The sequence below is a fragment of the Mastacembelus armatus genome, chromosome 19 (assembly GCF_900324485.2).
Source record: "Mastacembelus armatus chromosome 19, fMasArm1.2, whole genome shotgun sequence".
Classification (NCBI taxonomy): domain Eukaryota; kingdom Metazoa; phylum Chordata; class Actinopteri; order Synbranchiformes; family Mastacembelidae; genus Mastacembelus; species Mastacembelus armatus.
In genome coordinates this window covers 10,935,768-10,956,691 of record NC_046651.1, presented here as the reverse complement: position 1 = coordinate 10,956,691, position 20,924 = coordinate 10,935,768, and the positions used below count along the sequence as shown (strand labels likewise).

Below are 20,924 nucleotides of genomic sequence, written 5' to 3'. Positions count from 1 at the left end.
TTAAAAAAAAACAAAAAAAAAAAAAAACTGCAGGAGTAATGGAAAAGTGCATTTTAGTGGAGCTATGAGATCTCCACCTGACAGCAACACCAACAATGTGTCTGAACACCACACTTAATATCCATTATATACCATATAAACATGAAAAACATTAATATAAAATATATCACTTAAAAATAATTGTTAGTATATGATGGTTGAAGATATTAAAATCATGACACATTTAAAAAAACAAAAACAAAAAAAAAACAAAACATTTTTGCGTGTAAGAAACCGTTATCTAAAATTATATATTTTTATTCTGCAACAAAACTCTTCAAAACCCGTATGAGAACATGAAGGCAAAAAACGATTTGCCAAAGACTTTGAGTAAAACTGAGACGAATATGGAGATACTTTAAAAAAAAAAAAAAAAAAACCTATAAATCTCAGAGAGGTTCTTTTAAAAAAAATGCTCAGTGTTTAAACTCAATTTAAACTCAGCTGGATGCTAGGCTGAAGTTTCAAATAGGGGAGAAAAAAAATAATCACCAAACCTCCTTTTTCAGGACTTGTCCAGGATTACCAGCCCCTAACACTGAACTACATCCCCCCAAGTCGCAAACTTCTGCAGAGGATAACACGATTTCTCTCTTTTCTAAACATCAGTTGCTGGGATGTGCACGCTGCGCCGATTTTCCGACAAGGGCGTCAGACAATGGCTCCATTGACTCGGCTTTGACCTCCCCCAGTCCAACGCCACTTAAACATGAAAAAAAAAAAAAAAAAAGAGTCTTAAAAAATGCTGTTGATTATTAACTGGGATGTCACTGTGTTCTCACTGAGGAATTTGAGCCATGCATTGATTGTTCAACCCCGAGCAGGGCGACGTTTGCCTCCTCAGAATCACATTCAGCTCCATTGTCCAGTACATTGCTCACTTTAACATACAGACAGCAGAACTGCTTTTTGTCTCATAAAGGGAAACAAAACACACACATATATATATATATATATACATACATACAACTTCTTCACTTCTTGTGTAATATATTAACCAATAGCTTGTAGTGCTTTCTTGCACAGTGAAAGGCCATCAAAACCAAAAGGCTCATTGTGACAGCACAAGCTCAGAGGGGTCTTTATAGTGTCCTTACATGTAGTGCAATTTGCATTATTTAAAATGCAAATGAATCTCCCTAGTTCACTGCAATCTTTTAGATATTTTGCAATTTAAGTCATCTAATCTGTCGTATCACAGAGCATTTGCAGCCACAGACACTAACAACCACATATACCAGTGCTGCACAATGTCTCTGTCTTCTCCATACAGGATGCCTTTCTTTCAGGGGGGCATGTCTACTGGCCAGATGGGCTGCAGGGCCTTCTCTGGCTGAAACAAAATGGCTTTGATTGTACTGAAGACCCCATCAGGTCCAGGGGAAAGTGATCAGAATACTAAGCATCATCTTCAATGCATACCATCGCTAACTTTGTCGAAGCACTCTATATGTCTTTCTCAGTTTAGCTGGACTGAGAAGCATATCAGGATGCACAGGAGAGCTGAAGGAAAAGCTTCACATGTAGGAACAACCACAGGACACTGAACAAGTTTTACAGAAAATGAACAGAAAAAAAACATCAACATTCATTAATCCACTCAAATGTTGGATTCTGTAATAGACCCTTCTCGTACCATGATGGGTTTCCACAAATTTCAGCTCCTTTGTTTAACAAGTACTGAGTTACATATGGAGGCAGAGTAAACTTCTTATTGGCACTTAACAGTCACAGATTGCTGAAAGGAAGACAGGAATACAAATGATGCCACCAACACTGGATAATGCTACACTGTGTTGAGTCATGGTCTGGCACAACTGGGTGATTTGTTAACTTTTCCCCAGACACCATTAACTGGTTTGAATTCAGGTGCTTCATTTCTCTGTCGAGAGAAGACTCAATTCCACACGCACATACTATTCCCAACATCAAACACACACCTGCGGTATCTCACATCTGTCACACATATATTCTGTCGTTTCTCTCAGTAGAACACAATCTGTGCCTCCTCCTGAGTTCATCGCATTACTCCCAGTCCCACTCCTCAAGTATGTCCACTCCAGGTGTCTGCTAGTCCCAGATACTCTGGATTCTCTGCTGTAGAGGTCACAAACCCATTCACATGCCTTGGCACTCCTCCCTCTCTCTCCATTGCCCCAGGGTTATCCGCTGCCACAGCCCCAGCCATGGCTTTGGCCACAAGGTCCAAGTAGTATGGGTTGTCAAAGGCTGGGGAGGTGGAGTTCCCACATCTCACAGGGACTAAGTATCCTGGGTTCTCCACGCTATGGCCAGAACTCAAGCCGTTAGGGAGGCGTCTGTCCAGTCTGGAGCCTTTACGAGGCAGCGTGCTGGGACGCTCAGGGATCCCTGGCCTTTGATCCTGAATCTCCTGGTTAACATATTCTGAACAGGTGTAAAAAAGAAAGCAAAATCAGACCAAAAGATTCTGAGATGTAAGTCTGTAGCACACACTCATTTTATTTATTTATTTTATTTATCATGTTTTTCAGAGAGCCTGCAGTGGAAGATATCACCCGCTCACCTGGCACAGCATGATTAGGAACATAACCGTGACTCCGTCTGGGCAGTGAGTGATGAAAGTGATGAGGATGATGAAAGCCGTTTGGCCCATCGGTCTCCAGGTCGCCCTGGCTCCCATTAGGGAAGGTGGGGTCTTTGCAATAGCGCCCAGGGCTGGCTGGAGGCAGAGAGGAGTCATTTGGACCCCCGTCCAGGAAAACAGAGTCAGACTGGGCTCCAGCCGAAGTACTGCGAACTAGCAACGGGTATTGAGGAGACCACGAGCCGTTTGCGACGGTGGCTCCTAAGGGAAGGGTAGGGTACTGGCTGCGTCCCAGAGTTCCCAGTGAGGAGTACATGCTCCGAGGACCACCCGCAATGGAGGGCTCAACATCTAAGCCCTGATCTCTGCTCTGTTGGAGTAAAAGAAGAGAGATTGATGAGGAACCTGGCATCATCAAAAATACAGAAACAAGTGAATCCAAAACTCAAATGTCATATCAAGCACCAACTACAACAGTGTGAATTTTCAATGTTTCTATTATAGCAGGTTTGAAATCAATCTCAAATCTTATCCTATTAAAATCATAGTTTATGTTAAAGGCTAAAGGCTCGGAGCAATAAGAGTCAAAAATAATAGTCAGAGTAAATAAAAAATCAGAATAGGAAGAGAGGAGGAGGGTGAGGGTTAGAAATATAAAATAAAAGAACATTATCCTCCCACTGACCCGGTACGACTGGTGTCTGGATGGACCATTGGCTTGAGGTCCATCTCCCTGTGTCCTGGGGAAAAGGTTTTGCTGAGGGACCAAATACTCCTCGGCATCTAGCAGTTCCCTCATATTGTTCCCCTCCTCCTCCATAAGCATCCGGAAAAACTGGCTGTCCACTGGACTGGACATGCTCATCTGCTCATCATTCTGCAAGACAGAAAAACAACACAGATGGAAAAGACGGTATGAATATCCTCTTTTTCCAAGAGACACAATGACAAGAAACCAGTATAGGGGAGATAATAGGGAGATACAATGGACACAGGTATTACATTATAAATACAAGTAAAACTTATGCAACATGAAGCACAAGTACACATACCTGAATGACTACATATCGAGGAGGGTCTCTGGCCATGGCACTGAAATCACTGACCAAATCTTTGAACTTTGGTCTGCTGTCTGGATCAATCATCCAACCTGACATCCAAACACAAAATCAGTCAGTCATCTTCAATGCAAACTACTATGTTAACCTGTTTGTGATATATTGCAAATATATATTTAACAGCCCAGTGGATTAGTGAATAGCTTAAACCACGAGAGACAGATAAAATGCAAAAACAATTCTACAAGAAGAACCACAGCTACTGACATTTGACCATGATCATGTAGACGTCGATGGTGCAGGTGAAGGGCTGAGGAAGCCGCTCCCCTTTCTCCAAAACTTCTGGGATGTCCCTCGCTGGGATCATGTCGTACGGTTTAGCACCAAACGTCATCAGCTCCCAGACTGTCACTCCTGAGAAAGAAGTGTATGTTTACAACAGCATATCTTATAATCCAAAATCACATATTAATCACTTACTAATGGAATAACTCTGTGGTCCTATACAATTGTAACACAGGGACTTCCAAAAATGCCTCCACAGTTTTTTTATCATCACATCTTCAAAGTCATTTTCATCTCTGAGTGATACTGACCATAGCTCCAGACGTCACTTTGATGAGTGAACTTCCTGTGCAAGATTGATTCCAGGGCCATCCATTTAATAGGCACCTGTAAACACAGGTATCACAATCAGAAGAAGAAGAAGAAAAAAAAAAAGAACTGCAGATCTTCCTGCAGTTGAAGCCTCATCTTACCTTCCCACCATCAGCGTGATATTCGGTCTCATCGATGTCAAGCAGGCGGGCCAAGCCGAAGTCGGTGATCTTCACATGGTTTGGATTCTTTACCAGAACATTGCGAGCAGCCAAGTCTCGGTGGACTAGCCGGACCTCCTCTAGATAATTCATCCCCTACACCAACATGTACACAACATACACACACACACACAAATCCATGTGTTCAGGAACACACAAACTGCTACACATCAAATTTAAAAGGAAAAATAAGATGAGAGAGAAATCAACAACAGCATTCAGACACTGCTGTTTGTTCTTGGAAACACACTTTTACTCGCCTACTATAAGTGGTAGTACAAGTCTGTTAAGTCAAACGACAAAAAGATGATATCTTGTTTCGTGCTCACGTACCTTGGCGATCTGGACACACCAGTTGAGAAGGAATTGGGAGCCAATGTGGTCCTTGTTCTCCCTCACGTAGTCGAGCAGGCAGCCGTACGGCATCAGCTGAGTAACCAGCTGCACCGTGGAGGTCAGACAAATCCCCAAGAGACGACACACGTATGGGCTGGCAACCCCTGCCATCACATAAGCCTCCTGAGAAAGAGAGAAAGGTTATTGAAGGAGGGGATACAGACTGTATTGTGTACTGTAAATTTGAACGTGTGCATATTAAGCCTGTACTCACATCAAGGATTTCTTTATTTGCCTTTGGTGAGGTGTTTTCTCGCAACACTTTAATGGCCACTGGTATTTTCACATTTTCTCCTTCTGGGGCCCACACACCCTGAAACAGATATTAAAACCATTCAAAAACTCATCAAATCTCAGTATCTAAAAAACAACACTGGGCTCCTTCTAAGGTCTTAACATACCTTATAAACAGTACCAAAGGCCCCTGCACCCAGCACCCTGAGCTTTTTCAACTCTGTCTCCTTCAGGATACGCATCTGAGCCTGATTGGGTGACGCACCACTGGGTGTCAGAGGCTCCACCAGCTGTACATGAAGGAAGCAGATGCCAGATAACTTCATCACCCTTCAACTTCATACATCACAATTAGGAACCTACATTTGCACCTATTTTTTTAATATCTAGAACATTTTTCCTTCATGTAAGAACTCAGCTTGCCACCTGACCTGCATAGAAAACATAAATATTTGTGACATGTGCTCCTGTCAACCCCAGTTCCCACCTCATGTTCTTGCAGAAGCCTCCTCATTGTCTCCTTCCTCTTCAGCTTCTTCTGCCTCCTCAGGTAGAAGACCAGCAGGGCCAGGAGGATGAAGAAAAGCACCACCCCACCCACTGCAGCAGCGATGGTTGTACCCGGTCTACACAGAAAGACACAGTTCAATGCCGCTCATATTACTCAATAGCTGACTGAGGCTGAAATAAGTTAAGTTTCTTTCAGAAAAGCTGAATTTGATGGAAAATGTAAAGAAAAAATGACTGTCAACAAAATAACTCAGGGAGACATCATTTCTAAATGCTTGAAATCACCCACCCTGTCCTGGTATCAATGGGGCAGCCTCTCTCATCCATCACAGTGCAGCTGAAACAGAGAAACACCTGGTGTCAAATCATTCTTATTTTGCGTGCACTATGTGCTTGTGCCTCCACTCACGACAGTGTGCAGTTGGTGTTGCAGGGCAGACAGTGGCCTGTAGCATTGCTGTACTTCCACACAGTTTGCTGATCCTCCTTAACACCACTGGGACAATGATCCACACAAAATTCACCGTCCTGTAAATTTCGACACTCTGTACAGTGTTCTGCACCCTGGAGACACAAAGAGAGAGCAATGAGTACAGTTTGCACACACTGACACAGCTATAATTGACAGTATTGACTAATTTGTTTAGGTTCTTTGTTGGCCATTCTGGGGTTTATTTCATAGTTTTTTGCAATAAAGAGGCAGGAAATGTGGCAAAAGAGTTAATGAGATAAAATGCAACAAGTGGTACCTACTTCTTTTTTTACCGTTACAACACTGTGTTACGTTACATTGTGTTCTGGCACTGAATGGATGTGACATAAAGTATAGGGATAACTTCTGAAATGCATTTGGTTGGATAGATGAGGCAGTTCTCAGATCTTTTTCAGGAATGAAATCCACCAAATAATCCAGTTCAACACTGTAGGCTCAGAAACAGTGAAGGAGCTTACCGGACCATGACAGGAGGCAGAGCCGTTTAGAGGTCGACACTCTGCGTGACAGGCAACACACAATGATCCATCTGTATATTCACGCAAAGACCTGCAACACAAGCACAGGCGGGGATGTAATATAACATCCCATAAAATAGTCTGGCATTTGCTGGATGCTTTTATCTAAAGCACCTGCCACTGTTAAAAGGACATACATTTTGAGGGGCGGGGGGCACCAGCTGCAAAGACCCGTCAACCTAAGCCTCATCAGGAGAGCTGCATGGAGCACCTTGGTCTCTGAACCATGCAGGGCTTGTCAACAGTGTATATTACTGTCAACTTTTGAGTGCAATGTGGCGACATTATATCATGTTATTCTTGTGCTAAAGAAACAGTTACAGATTTTGGAAACTACACTTCACTTTCTTGCTGAGATTCGGATAAGGAGATCAAGACCCCTCTTATGTCTAAATATGAAGCTACTGTACAGCCTTATCTTAGAAATAATCTGGCAAACCAGTGTAGCTCTTGGCAAAAAAGTAAATGTCTATTTATGAATTTGTAACTATTCCTTTAAATACACCAGGTAAACTGTAATTAAATCCTAAGAAAATGAATTATTAGTCATTAGATTTTAACCCTGATGATGCTAAGTGGGGCTAAAATCATATTTTCATAGAAAGCAGTGAGAAAGTGGGCTGCTTGTTTCTTCAGCATTGCTTTGTAGTACAATAAACGGTAAAAGTTGTTTGATTGATGTATTGTGACTACTTCAGCATTTGGAATTAATTACAGCCCCACATACAGTATATATACCATCTGACATTTTATTTCAGCTGAACACATGTTCACTCTTACTTTATTTACTGGAGAACTTGTTTGGGGATTACAGCATACTGTATTATTTGGAACATTATCAGTCAGCTTTTATTGATTTAGTCACACCCATACAAACACACACACACACACACACACACACACACAGACAAACTTTCTTACCCTTGATAGATGTCACACTGCTCCACACACACAGTGCCCCGTTGGAAAGTTTTGCAGGACACGCATTGGCCGGGCCCCGGACCCCAACAGCCTCCTTCACACAGCGGGTGACAAATGTGCCCCTCTGCCTCTGAAAACACATGGAAGAACATGCTAAATGTATTTTTATGGCTTATTCTTAAGAAAAAAAATTAAAATGGACTCAGTTGCAAGTGAGTTCAAAGTGAGAGCAAAGATTGTGAATTTAATAAGAAATGTTGAAAAATCACTTAAAATCTGAGAAATCCTTGAGGACTGTGTAGTTCTCATGAACTACAATATTTAACATGCAACAACATGCATAAATGTTACTTCAAATGCACAGAATAACATTGTCTGCAGTATCCTTGCAGCTCGATAGGAAAAATAAATGGGAGTTTTGTTTTTTTTTTTTTGATCAGGCCAAGTATTTATTTACCTTGGATAAAAACATTCAGAAGTACTTGACCAAGGTACAGCCCACATTAACATTAAAAGGCCTTGGCATCGCACTGTTCTGCATTATGTGTGTGTTCACCTACCACAGACTTTGGGGTTCTGGTTATGGCTCACGATGCGGTGGGGTCCCTGGGTGGGATGGAGGACACTGTCCCAAGGCAGTGAACTGGTGTAGCACAGCTGGGAATTGTTGTGCAACAAGACCAAACCTCCACTGACACTACGCAGTGAACGCAGCCCCAGAGACTGGACGCGTAGATTTTGGATGGCAAGTGAAAAGATACCTCTAAAATAGAGAGAGAGAAAAGCTGTTAGTGACCAGGAATCAACTGTTGGATCATTTGTCTTAATTAAATCAAACAGGTTATTAAGAAATCTATACCCCAACCTCACCGCATACATCCTGACATTCCAAAGGGATCCAAACAAACAACCTTTGAAACCAGCTTTAAAAAGTCTAAGAATATTTTGTTTTCCAGTTTGGTTAAGGAATGCGGATGAGTTAAAGATATAAATGTGTAGTGCAAGATAACAGTTAAACTGCACTCATCATGGTTAGCTTTAAACCTTTTTCAACACTGAGGCTTGGTAGATTAGATCAAAACAGGCTGAAAGAAAAACTCTATATCTGAGAGCAACTGAGCCAAACAAGTAATACACCTTAATAACAGCAACGACACAAAAACAACCTGCAAACAGATCTTACATACGTCACTACAATCTATTTTAAGCAGTGTTATGATAGTCTCATCCACTCTTACTGTTATCCTCACTGAGCTGTGCTGCAGGTTAAAGCAGCAGTGCTGGCTAATAATTAGCCTTTACAGCCCTGAAACTGAACAAACTGCTTGAAAGGAAGCAGAAGGGGGTGGGGGGGCTGACTTGAGCCCACCCCCATTTCGAGATATAAGATAACACTGGGTAATACAATTAAAGATATTTATTTTTCCCTTGATGTCACACTTGACGCAAATATTCTGCAGGTACAGCTAAAATCTTAACACAATGAAACACTATACAGCACATTACATCGAGTGGTTTCGTTTTTACGCACTTGTAGAGCATCCTGCCTCTGATGACCTTCAGGTTCTCAAACACACTCAGGTCAGTCGACTCCTCTGGCCAGGCATCAATATACAAATAACCTGCACAGCAACATCAGGCACACTGAAGACACTCCAACAGATGATTGATTAACTACACTTCTTACTGTTCAGAATCATATACATTTAAAAATATATGTCTTTCTGTGATTTAAGCTAAAAAAAGGTTTGACAGTTCCTCACTGCTGTCCTCAGTGTCCAGTACCTGTTATCTCCTCCAGCTTCTTGAAGGCGCTCAGCTGCTCCAGAGTCAGACCTGACGTGTTGGTCATAGGGTCCCTGGTCAATGATGACATGATTTGAGTACAACTTCAACATGAACCAAGAGTCAGTCTGATTATTGATATGATCTTGTCTGCTGGCTCAAACTGAATATTTAATATATTTTTCTTTTTAAACTTTGTCCAGAAAAGCAATGGAATTAGAGTACGAACAATCCTCTGACAGGTGCACACAGATATTAGAGCTAATTACTGGACCTGTTTCTCTTACAGTCTGTGTGTATGCCGGTATGTCAGAAGAGGGCCTATGACCAAAGCTTTATTTATAAATGAAAAGACACTAAGAGTGTGTAACTTGTTTTATTGTGTGTAACTTGTTTTTATTGGATCGTTGAAAATGACCAAGTATAATCTCTAATCACTGATAGAATCACCAGTGATAAAGGTTATCTCAGGTTTTTGTTTCTATTTCAAAATAAAAGAAAACCACACACAGCTGGCACACACTGCAAAAGATCATTTATCAAGAATTAGGCATCATTTTAGTGGATGTCACGTAGGCAGAGCCAAAAACCTTGTATTAATTGTCCACAGTGTGTATGCGCTGGATTTGAAGTACAGAAGTACAGTATAGTAAGCTACAGAGTTTGGCTTGGATGGCAACTTTCATCTTCCACTAATGTTGCTGAATGTGAGAGATGTGTGGCAGTTTCTTTATTTAGTTGTTTTTATGAAAAGTTCATATGTTCTATATTTGGCATGTCCATCTCTTACCTTGCAAAGCTCTGAGGGAGGAAAGCCAGGCTACCAAAAATCTTCTTACATTTGTTGAACTGTTCCACATTGGAAGATGTTACCATGGTGATGCCATGGTTGTCCATGATGCCATTGTCCATGCCCAGACCATAACACACTGCAATACAAAAGATGAAGAAAAAAGACAACAGATTTTACCTAATTTATCTATCTATATGCATTACCTATAAAGTGTATTTTAACCACATTATTAAACTTATTAAAAACCTTTGAAAGACCTTCCATAGCTAATGACAGTGAAGGTAGTCAAAGGCTTTCCATGCACCCACTGAGCCATAGATCGAGCTGACCTTTTCTGACCATGACTAATCTAGGTGTACACATTTATGTATCTTTAAAATTTTTATGTAAAGTAGTTTAAATATTTGTTGTTAATACGCTAGAGGTCCAAACTAAGGACTCAACAGATGTGATTATCTTATAGCCAGAATCTGATCTATTGCTGTATCCAATAATATCCACAAAGTAAAATCCAGAGAAGAAATTATTCATGTTTTGCTAAGCATAAATTATATAAATGATCTTAATCCTGATTCAGAAGACCATTCTAGATACAACAGCAAGGTACTGCAGAAACCGGTTGGATCACAGTCAGCATGTGATGTACCAGAACATTGTGCACCTCAAACTATAATCACTTGTACTAAACAATCCTGTCATGCCTGTGGAGAAGGTAAATCTTCATCATATGCATTGTCTTGTTTGTGTTGTACCTGTATATAGAAATAATTGAATCCGAATCTGAATGCAAATGTACTCACACACAAATCACCTACAAAAACACAATGACTCCCACCTTTTGGACAGTCTCCTTCACATTTTTCACATTTCTGCATCTCGCTTCCATCAGGGTGAATGCTGATGACTTCCTGGTTGGCTTTGGGACAAACCAAAGTACAGGCTACTTCCATAGCCAGATAGTTATCTACAGACAGGGAGACAATGTGTTTAAAGCGCTTCCTTGCAGCAGGAAAAATGAAAATTAATTACGCATGATGAAACAGGAAGCTTGTAGCCTCAAGGCTTACAGAAGCATCAATGTAATTGTAACACTGGCAGGAATGAATCCCTGGAGTATTTGTAGAAATCTTGGCAAGGAAAATGAAATAATAATCTTTTCGCCTCCTCCCTGAGCATCTATTGTCATCAAGGAGCCCTACAGCGAGATACTTCATAAGCCACAGTGGTGACCGCTAGCTGAGTGTTTATTTCAAAATAGGTTCTCACAAGGACAGGTCTTGACGCAGGTGGCTCCAAAGTTGAACTTCTTGTTTGGGTTTGGTTTGGTCTGAAAGGTGACAGGGTCGTAGATGCTGGGTGGAGGACAGTTCTCTTTACACACACCGCTGTCGTTGAAGTGACGGCACGCCTGGAGAGGAGAGGAAGGAGGAAACATGTTCATGATAATAACCAACGACAATAAAATTAAAATAAAGATTTAAAAAAAAAAAAAAAAAATCATTTGTGTGTCTGTGTGTCACTTACCAGGCAGTCTGAGTCTTTGGGTCCTGTGCAGCCAGCAGCACACTGCATGTGACAGCAGTCATTGGGCTGTGGACCTTTGCACCGCTGACAGCCAGATGCGCAATTACTATGGGTCACTTTGAACAAGAATGACAAAGTGAATGTTTTTAGCTTCTCTTTAAAACCAAACAGTGTCACTGTCATTTTGCACTTTATGGTAACTCACTGGTTTGACAGTCCTGTGCAGTTTCTCCCCAGCAGCTAATCCCACAAACAGAGGAGCAATTTGGACCTGTACAAAAAAAAAAAAAGATAACTTGATGTTCTGTCTACTGTTTTGTATTTACACTAAAAACAAGTGATAGAACACAAATCTCATAACATATCAGTCAAATCAGCTGCTCACATTTAGAGGCCCGCTTCTGCAGTAGAAGCACCTTGGCGTGGATATTCTGCTCATCTAAAGTGTCTCTCCACATGATGTTCTCGGGGTCTGGGAAGCACAGCTGGGGGTTCCCCCAAATATACACTCCACCCAGCAGGATCTCTGCAGGGGAGGCATAAATAAGATGAGCTTAGCAATTTACTGTTACAGATAGACGTATACTGGATGAAAAAAGAACACAAAATTCCTCCACATTTACACATCTTCCAATAAACAGAGGTCCCATACATCTGGAGATTTTTTTTTTTTCCTTAAAAGCTTCAACATTTTAAAGATAAAATCAATGAACCCAGCCAACTCATACATACAGTCCCAGCCTCAGCCCACATCATGCTGGGCTTCATTGTAAACTTTAAGTTCTACTCTTCTGGTTTCTGACCTGTGAGGCTACGAAGCCGCAGCGTCCTGAGCCCCTTTCCATCCAGAGTGTTATCCAGCACAGCCAAGGCGTAGCTGGAGTTATACAGTTGGCTGCCTCGGATGATCCGAAGGTTGTCCAATGGCACCAGACTCACTGAAACATGGGCTATAAGTACATAACCTTGCACCTCCACAATCCCCTTGAAAGAAAAGAAAAAAAGAGATGACTCCAATACGGTAACATAAACAGGTGGACTCCCAAGGACCAAAAACACCAGCCCCTCTCTATAAAACTCACTCACTGTGACAAGAACAATAATATACCTGTAGGAAGGAGAGGTCAAGGTTTCCATGAAGGTGTGTAATCTCTAGGTTGCCATGGACGACCTGGCAGCCGGTGTAGAGCAGCCTCAGGGTCTCATACTGGTTTTCCAAGCTGGAGGGCAGGGCCAGCTTCATATCCGTCCCCAGGCACACTGCAACACAGATATGTCCATATACAATACTAATAAAACCTATAACATTTTAGTTTCATTAGGATTTTTCTATACACTCACTTCACCTAAAGTAATTAGTTTACAAGAATAATATGTGCATTAAAACGAAGTAATATAGATACACCTATAATCAGTGAAGTACACATCTAAAGCTAATATAAAGTCCTTTAATACCAGAGACAAAAACAATGCACTTACTTCCTGTCGTTTTAACGCCACATGAATACAAATGTAAGGACATGAACTCCACATATTTTGACTGTGGAACTGTTTACAGGTGGCCTTGAATGTGTACTTTGAAATACAAACCACATGCCCAGCCTATGTGTGCGTCTGACTGTATATGATATATTTTCCACTGGCAGTCGAGGGGACAGATTCCCCACAGGGGGGTTACACACTGCATTACATTCAGGGTCATACAGAGTTACAATTCACAGGGGCTCTTGCAGACACATAGCTCCCATGCTTTAGCAGACAGTCACACCGTGGACAGTCCCTCCTCTGCTGAAGTTATAAATGACTTCCTCTGGCTTCCTTCCAACAGCCCTTCAATAGTCAACTCACTTGTATGTCCTTTTAACTTGACTATCTTGATTGTAACCATCCCCCATGCTATCTCCATCTCTCCTTTTGGAAAAGATGGCCGGATGGACTCGGATGCATCAGGAAGTCCTTGATGGGAGGATTTTCATGATACACTAAGGTTCAATAAAGTCCAGAAGTTGGATTCTTATCGAGTATGTGTGTCTGCCACGTGTCAAGTTTTTTAGGGATGGCCGAGCGCTCAGAAGTTGACCCATTTTACATGTATTACAGCTTCTACGACTCGGCTACGAATTCCTGGGTCAAAAAGTGCAGAGGCATTCCAGCTCAAAATCTGACAGCAAGCTCCTGCAACAAATGGGTCTATGATTAACAGTACAGCTGCCAAAAATACACACCCAGTCGTTGCAGCTTGTGTCAAATATCAAATCAAATGACTAATCACTGCCTTCTTTAGTAATGTCATCATGGAAAATAGTTTTACATGTCAAGCCAAGAGGGAAGATATGCTTTTATCCTCGAGCATTTAAATCATTTTTAATTAGACAGAAAATCAAAACAGAAGCAGATTCTCTGATACCTCTGCAAACTACCACACACACACACACACACACACACAAAACAGACAGCTCTAGCTCAGAGATTAGATAAATGTGCCGTAAAAGAGCAGGTTTTCCATTTCTAAAAAGTGTGTGTAAAGCCAGTTCTCAGCTTCCCCTCCTTTTATTCCCTCATTGTTTGCTCTCCAAAAGTCTCTCAGCAACGGCTTCGTGTGTATGCATGGCCTTGTGAGGAGCAGCCCACCCCGCCGTGCACACAGCCTAAAATACTCACGCTTTTATCACTTACTTTGCTCTATCTCCCTGCTGTCATGTCACTATTCCTGCCTTCCTCTTTTAAATTCACCCACTACATTATTTTATTACCTGGTCTAAGAGCCAAGTTAAGTCACAATTTCCCCTCTGTTCCTCCATTCATCTTCATTCTTCAGTTTCTCCCAGTCTGAGTTGTTGCCCAACTCTTTTTGGTCTCTGGAAAGTGTCATTTCACAGGAATGCGTGTCTCTGTATATCCGGATGATGAGACACTTGTATGCATTTCACCAGTGCGTGAGGTGGATACAGAGAAACCAGGCTGGAGTTCAGTGTCTTGTTCGAAGTCACGTCAGAGGCCTTCGACCCCCCTCCCAGGTCACAGGACACAAACTCTCTGTCCAACAGATCGCCGCAACACACACACACACACACACACACACACAACAAGTGACTGCTACCCATATCCAGACACACAAAGAGATGAACACGTTAGTGCTGGCTGCTGCACAGTGTATCGTGGCAGCTCTGCTCTGGAAACTTCCCCTGGTCAGCCCCTGTTTAATAACAAGAAATAGCTTTTACCTTCCTGTCTAGCATGTGGCTAGAAGCTAGCATTTCTGTTCATTTCTAATCAGTGCACAGAAACAAGCTCATTTTGCATGTGTGCTGTGGCATAAATGCCAAGGCATCCCAGGAACCTGATTCAGTTTTCACAAATATTGATTCAGCCATATTTTGAGTTCCAGTCTGAGATTTACTCACAACTGACACAATCTCTGCTTGTTTGAAGAAAGGCTGCAAACTGACTGACACGAAAAGAAAATATTTGTAATTAAAGGGAAAAAGAGGGTTTGCGGGAACCTCTGCACACCTGGCCAATCACATGATTCTGGTGACTGGATGCAGTACCACCCCCAATTACTACATCAGATAAGTGTAGGAAAGGAGGACTGTTCCACTCACCAAGCCCTTCTGTTTGAGCTTTTTAACTTCTCAACGTTCAGTCTCTTTATGCTGTGACTGGCCAACGGTGCCCAGGCCAGAGGATAAGCAGAGTATTACTTTATCTCTCAAGCTCAGCTTCTCTCATTATTTATACTGCTCTTTCTGTGTGAACAACTGAGTTAAAGAATAGCAGACCCTGATACAACATCTGTGATATTCCTGTGAAGGACAGGGAACTCCTTCCTGCTCACTCTGGAGGGGAGTGCCAACTTAATGACTGATATAAAATGTAGTGAGATGCTGCATGGTTTGAAATATGTGAGTACAGAAAATGAATGCATCATCAGGTTGAATTAAAAATGGACTTTCTTCAAAAATATCTCTACTTAAAATTAGAGCTGCACAATTGCACAAGTTTTCATTTAATTGTTTAACTATTTTATCTGTAAAACATCAGAAATGACTATTTTCAGACCCAAAAGCAGCATTTTGACCATCAAACTGACCAAACATTTAATATATAAAATATAAAACAGAGAAAAGCAGACAATTCTCACTTTTTTCTTTTTTGCTAGTTTTGAAGCTCTTTTCCTTGTTTTTGATGTTGGGGACATGCTTTATTTTGATTGCAGGCTATACCTTATGAATTAATCGTCCCTAATTTGACCTTAACCCATCTTCCTAGCAGAGAGGATGTGCTGAGTGTAAGCTGAACATATCCTGCATCAGTGCTGAGACTGCCTGAAAGCTAAAAGCCAACTTGAAGCCACACCTGTGTGTGGCGGAGTGCCAGTCAGCACAGGGAGTGTGCACGCGTGTTTATCGTTGTGTGTGTGGAAAGCGCAGCAAACACAACACCGGCGATGCTACGACAGAACAGAAGTTAGGTGGAAAAGCCTGCAGTGTGACACGCCAGCAGTCAACGTGATCCTCCGGCCTCCACTGTCCTCTAATGGATTACATCTCTTCAAAGCTCAGCAGAAACAAGCTGAGATCCAACAAAAGTTTCAGTTTATCGACCCTCTGATTTAAAACTTCAGTCCTGATTCTAATGCAGTGTTTATCTTAGCAATGAGCATAAACTTCACATTTCTCCCGACCTCCCTGAACACATTCTTTCTTCCCCTTCGCTTTACAACCGAGGAAGAAAAAACAGGTATTGCTCAACAGACAAGTAGAACAGGATCTGTGCTGTTCTGGCTACAGACGTGAACCTCGCACTCATTCACCGTGTCATACATTGAACACACTCACAAACACATCGCCCCATCAGTACAAGCCCCACATACTCTTTTAACTAGAGCTTAAAGCAGCTGCATTCAAATTTAGTGTTTACTTTGAAGGGAAGAATTGCATGCAGAAAGTCTGGTGCAAAAATCTAAATAAATGTTTACAGCAGCTGCTTTGTTTATGTGTGGAAACTCACCTGTCGGTTTTCATAGCTGATGTTTATCACATTGGTTTGTGTCACAATGGGAAGATAAACTGTGGCATTTTGTTTTTCAACTTGGAAGCTCAAGTGTACAACATTTCCCTGGGGTAAATCCAACTGTGTAATTGCTCTGTGCTGTTCATTTTTGAGAATGTCAGAAAGTCAGATTTTCACATAGTATTTCTATATAGAAAAACATATAGTACAGCAATTGATGTTTAGAACTATATAGTGTTGCAAAGTGTAATAAAAAATAAGTGTCATAGTAACTGCATATAGATAAACACTGCAACACAAAGATGGATATTATTTGCAAGGATTTTCAGGTGTTTTTGCTTTTAATTTGAAAGCAACAGTAGAGGCCAACAGAATGCCCCTATAATGATGGTTTCATATTGATTTCTAAACTATTACGTCCCTAGTTATCAGAAAATCTCCCAATGATAGACAATGGAAACAATAACATTTTCCTAGTAAGCAGAAATTCTGCGAAAAGGTTTATTCATCCACAGGAGACGCACTGAAAATCACTGATTGAGCATTTTTATCAGGACATGTTTTCTTCCTAACACGGCCGCTGTGATTATTGTAAAATCATTTCCTTGTAGAGATTTGAATCAGAGTACATTTAACGCTGATTGAAAGATATGCAAATTGAACCTTAAGAAACACACACAAGAAGAGGTTGAAAGTTTCCTCTGAGGCGGGCAATGGGGCCCGCTGGTGGCCCCTTCCCCAGCACAGAGTGAGGTCAGTGACACGTCGTCTAGCCTGGTGAGTCACAGCTGGCTGAGTTAACCTGCCTCTGAGGCCAATTCAGTAGGACTTAATCACTTCACAGTAAGTTTCACTCAATGGGTGCACTGGTGTGTGACAAGGACATGAACTCTGTGGCTACCCGTGCCACCGAACACACACACACACACACATGCACACACACGCACACACACGCACACACACGCACACACACACACACAGACACAGACACAGACACAGACAGACTCACAGACACACTCACAGACACACTCACAGACACACTCACAGACACACTCACAGACACTCACAGACACACTCACAGACAGACACACACACAGACACACACACAGACACACACACAGACACACACACAGACACACACACAGACACACACACAGACACACGCAGTCTTCCTGAAATAATTTATTCCAATCACTTAAGGAAAAATCCCAAACACAACTGCTGACCTTTGGAAACAGCCACATGTTGACCACAGGGTGTGTGTGTGTGTGTGTGTGTGAGTGAGTGAATAATTGATTGTGTGGGCTGACAAAAACACAAACTAACGATACTAAATAACCAAAAGTAAGACTGCTAAGATTTATCCACTTGCTCACATCAGGGCCTGCACTGTACTGATGCTTCAGAGATCGACACTGTGGAGTAAAGTGCACCAACCTGTTCCCACCAACAATACAGCTGTATTTGGAAATCACTTCACCTCTGACTATGGGCTTTTGTTTGTACAGTACTGATGGTAGGGGCAGCAGCTAATACAAGTGGAGCATTTTTCACTCTGATCAGACATTTTAGTAATAAAGAGAACTTGAATTACTGATGTATAGAGTTTATCAAAAACTAAACTATGGTGAGTTTCATGTTATTACTGATGTAAAAACAAAACAGTCAATGACCTGCTTTCTCAGCAGGGGTTTGATTTTTCAGTGCAACTTGATAAAAGCTGTTAGATGCACATCAATGCCGACTGCATTTTAAAAGAAATTCCCATTGACTATTTTTGCCATTAGCTACTGCCATAAAAGACTTTTAGAAATCAGCTGGCTGCTTATTGATATCTCTGGTCTTTATAAATATGGAGGCCTATATACAAACAACAATATAAACTAGGGCTGCAAACAACCTGAAATTAACTGGGAGGCCTGTAAAACACTAGAAAATGCTCCTGGAGGCCAAATATTCAGTTCATTTTGTGAGTGAGGAAAAAGCAAATATTTACAGATTGATTAAATATGAAATTAGTTTCTGCAGATCTAGGTCTCTGTTTTAGCTAAGAAAGTGGTGTTAAAATGGTAAAAAAAAGGAATTATTCCTAATAAGATACCAATTGCACGATTTAATGCTCTTCTGTTAATCATTATTAAAAAGAAAGCTCGTAAAAATCACCTATTTTGCAAATGCGCACTTGCTTGAACTTTCACTTAGCTCTTGTTTTACTGGCATTGACTCCAGCTCCAAGTGTGACAAGTGGCCCGTGTATCAGACAATGTCCCGTTTAGAGCCAGAAGTGAATAATTGACATCGTCATGATCCTCGCTGCACAATGCGCTGCTTGTTGTTGTTGGTTTTGTTTTTGTTTACGCGCAGAGCAAACCAAGCCTAACGCCTGCCTGCACGCACAAGTCCGCCAGTGCCACCGTCGCTCCCAGAGCTGCAAAGCAGGTTATCATGTTTCTTACCTGTTTCAGTATTACTGCTGCGACGTTTGTGCGTTTGTGCAATAAAAGCGATGTCACAAATGTGATTTAGACCAAACAGTCGCTGTAAGGAGACGCTGCGCAGTGACAGGTGGGATTTTTCCTTCTTATCCTAAATCCCATGAGCCCTCAACGGGGACTGAGAGAGGACGAGGGCTGCGCACTCACGGAGGAATGTGGTCCCAGCCAGAAATATCAACCTCTTTGGGCCAAGCTGGACCTCAAACACCGACTTAAATATAACCCACACACTATACTCCCATATCCCTAATAAGCAGAGTGTCTAATTTGGCAGCAGCAGAGGCAGTAAAGACTAGAAAAGCTCTGAAAGTTACCCACCTTCTCTGCCCAGCGCGCCCGTAACTCCGAGGAGCACGGCCCCGACAAACACCAAACTTCTCGCCGCCTCCATCTGCTCCGACCCAGTCTCTAGTCCATATTCCACGGTCAGTGGCTCGTACTGCTCCCGCTGAGAGGTTTGTGTGGTTTGCTTTATTCCCTGTCCGCTGGTTAGCTTTTTTTTTCTAGGCACCGTTCGGCGTTGTTGTTCGTTTCCAAATCTCAGTGACTTCCTCGCTGGGATTCCGACCCTGTTGGTAGTAAAGCGTGACAGCGCGCAGGAACAGAGGCGCGCTCCCGTGAAGGCCAGAGCGGGGAGTGGCAGGTTGACTCAGCCCGCCCTCGCTTCAATCTGACCTATCTGCAAAACACTAATACATTTCACCTACAGTAAGAAAACAGGATCATTGGACTTAGCTCTTTTTAACTGGTTCTTTTACTTTACTATGCTAAAACTGAAGAGCTTTAAAACAGCAATGCTCCTACACATGCACATGTTTTTTACAGGTATTTGACAGGTATGTTGCTCCAAGCATCTTACTGTCAAAGTGGATTGAGGTTGTCACAGTTGTCTCTTCATGTGGTCCCAGTTGAGATCAGGACCTTGTGGGGGCCAAGTCATCATGTGCAGGACTCCTGGGTTTTATTGTTGCTGAAGATAGTTCTTTATGACTCTGGCTCCGTATTTAGGATCAGTGTCAGGCTGCAGAATGAATTCAGATCTGAGTAGATAACTCCCTGTTTAAAATATAAAGTATAATAAATAATATAATAAAGTTCTCTTTATGCTCTTCAGGGTCTTATCGTGTCTTGTGACATCATGAAAGTCAGTTCATGGTCCAATATCTAATTCACATCCAATAGTTTCACTTGTGAAATAAAGAATATTTGCATATTCTGAGGTTCTTGATTTTTCAGGGGAAGACAGGAAAACCTTAACTGGGAAGGTTAACGGATATAAGCACTTATTCTTTTTTTATAGGCCTCAAAATATGTCAGGAGGGGATCTTTAAATAGACTGATTGACACCGTCAAGACATTTCATATTTTAATCACCTTAACAACCTAAATAGGTTGATCAGGTATCGAGTGAACTAAACCAAAAGGCATTAAACCTCTTAAAAATCATAGTAGCGGCAATATCTGTATAAAAAAGTAAATAACTTAAAAACAGCCATCTATGACTAATCTATGAAGTTATGACTTTACTAATTATTTATTAATGACGCTATAACATCCAGGCCAAGTCATACCCAGAATGAAGCCAGAATTAATCTGACTTTCATCAGGCCTCTGTATGTGGTACTAATAAATTTGATGATTTCTATGTATGCACGCGTCATTATGGATATATTAGTTCAGCTTTCTTTACCATTGCATTTTTGTGCACCCTTTAAATCATAAAAGGGATACTATTTGCATTTTACCGACTTGGAGCAT

The 20,924-nt window shown here is 41.6% G+C and overlaps 1 protein-coding gene across 1 annotated transcript; it reads right to left on the bottom strand.

The window, feature by feature from the left end:
* Window positions 1-19,770, bottom strand: erbb2 (erb-b2 receptor tyrosine kinase 2). Its single transcript, XM_026315692.1, has 27 exons — window positions 19,485-19,770; window positions 12,764-12,915; window positions 12,459-12,639; window positions 12,041-12,181; window positions 11,861-11,926; window positions 11,656-11,771; window positions 11,398-11,539; window positions 10,967-11,095; window positions 10,129-10,267; window positions 9,339-9,412; window positions 9,085-9,175; window positions 8,114-8,316; window positions 7,554-7,683; window positions 6,573-6,663; window positions 6,031-6,185; window positions 5,911-5,958; window positions 5,599-5,737; window positions 5,279-5,401; window positions 5,092-5,190; window positions 4,815-5,000; window positions 4,422-4,577; window positions 4,260-4,335; window positions 3,931-4,077; window positions 3,658-3,755; window positions 3,291-3,482; window positions 2,585-2,975; window positions 1-2,445 (listed from the first exon to the last, which is right to left on the bottom strand). Exons 1-27 carry the CDS (start codon window positions 19,555-19,557, stop codon window positions 2,084-2,086), a joined length of 3,900 nt encoding a protein of 1,299 aa, XP_026171477.1. The 5' UTR covers window positions 19,558-19,770; the 3' UTR covers window positions 1-2,083.
* Between the last annotated feature and the right edge of the window lie 1,154 nt (window positions 19,771-20,924).

Excerpts from the sequence above, each read along its gene's own strand:
- erbb2 (XM_026315692.1), bottom strand. The coding sequence starts at position 19,557 with ATGGAGGCGGCGAGAAGTTTGGTGTTTGTCGGGGCCGTGCTCCTCGGA. Across the intron at positions 5,402-5,598 it reads GGCTTCTGCAAGAACATGAG|CTGGTGGAGCCTCTGACACC; the intron begins GTGGGAACTGGG and ends CTTCATGTACAG. Across the intron at positions 5,001-5,091 it reads CAAATAAAGAAATCCTTGAT|GAGGCTTATGTGATGGCAGG; the intron begins GTGAGTACAGGC and ends TCTCTTTCTCAG.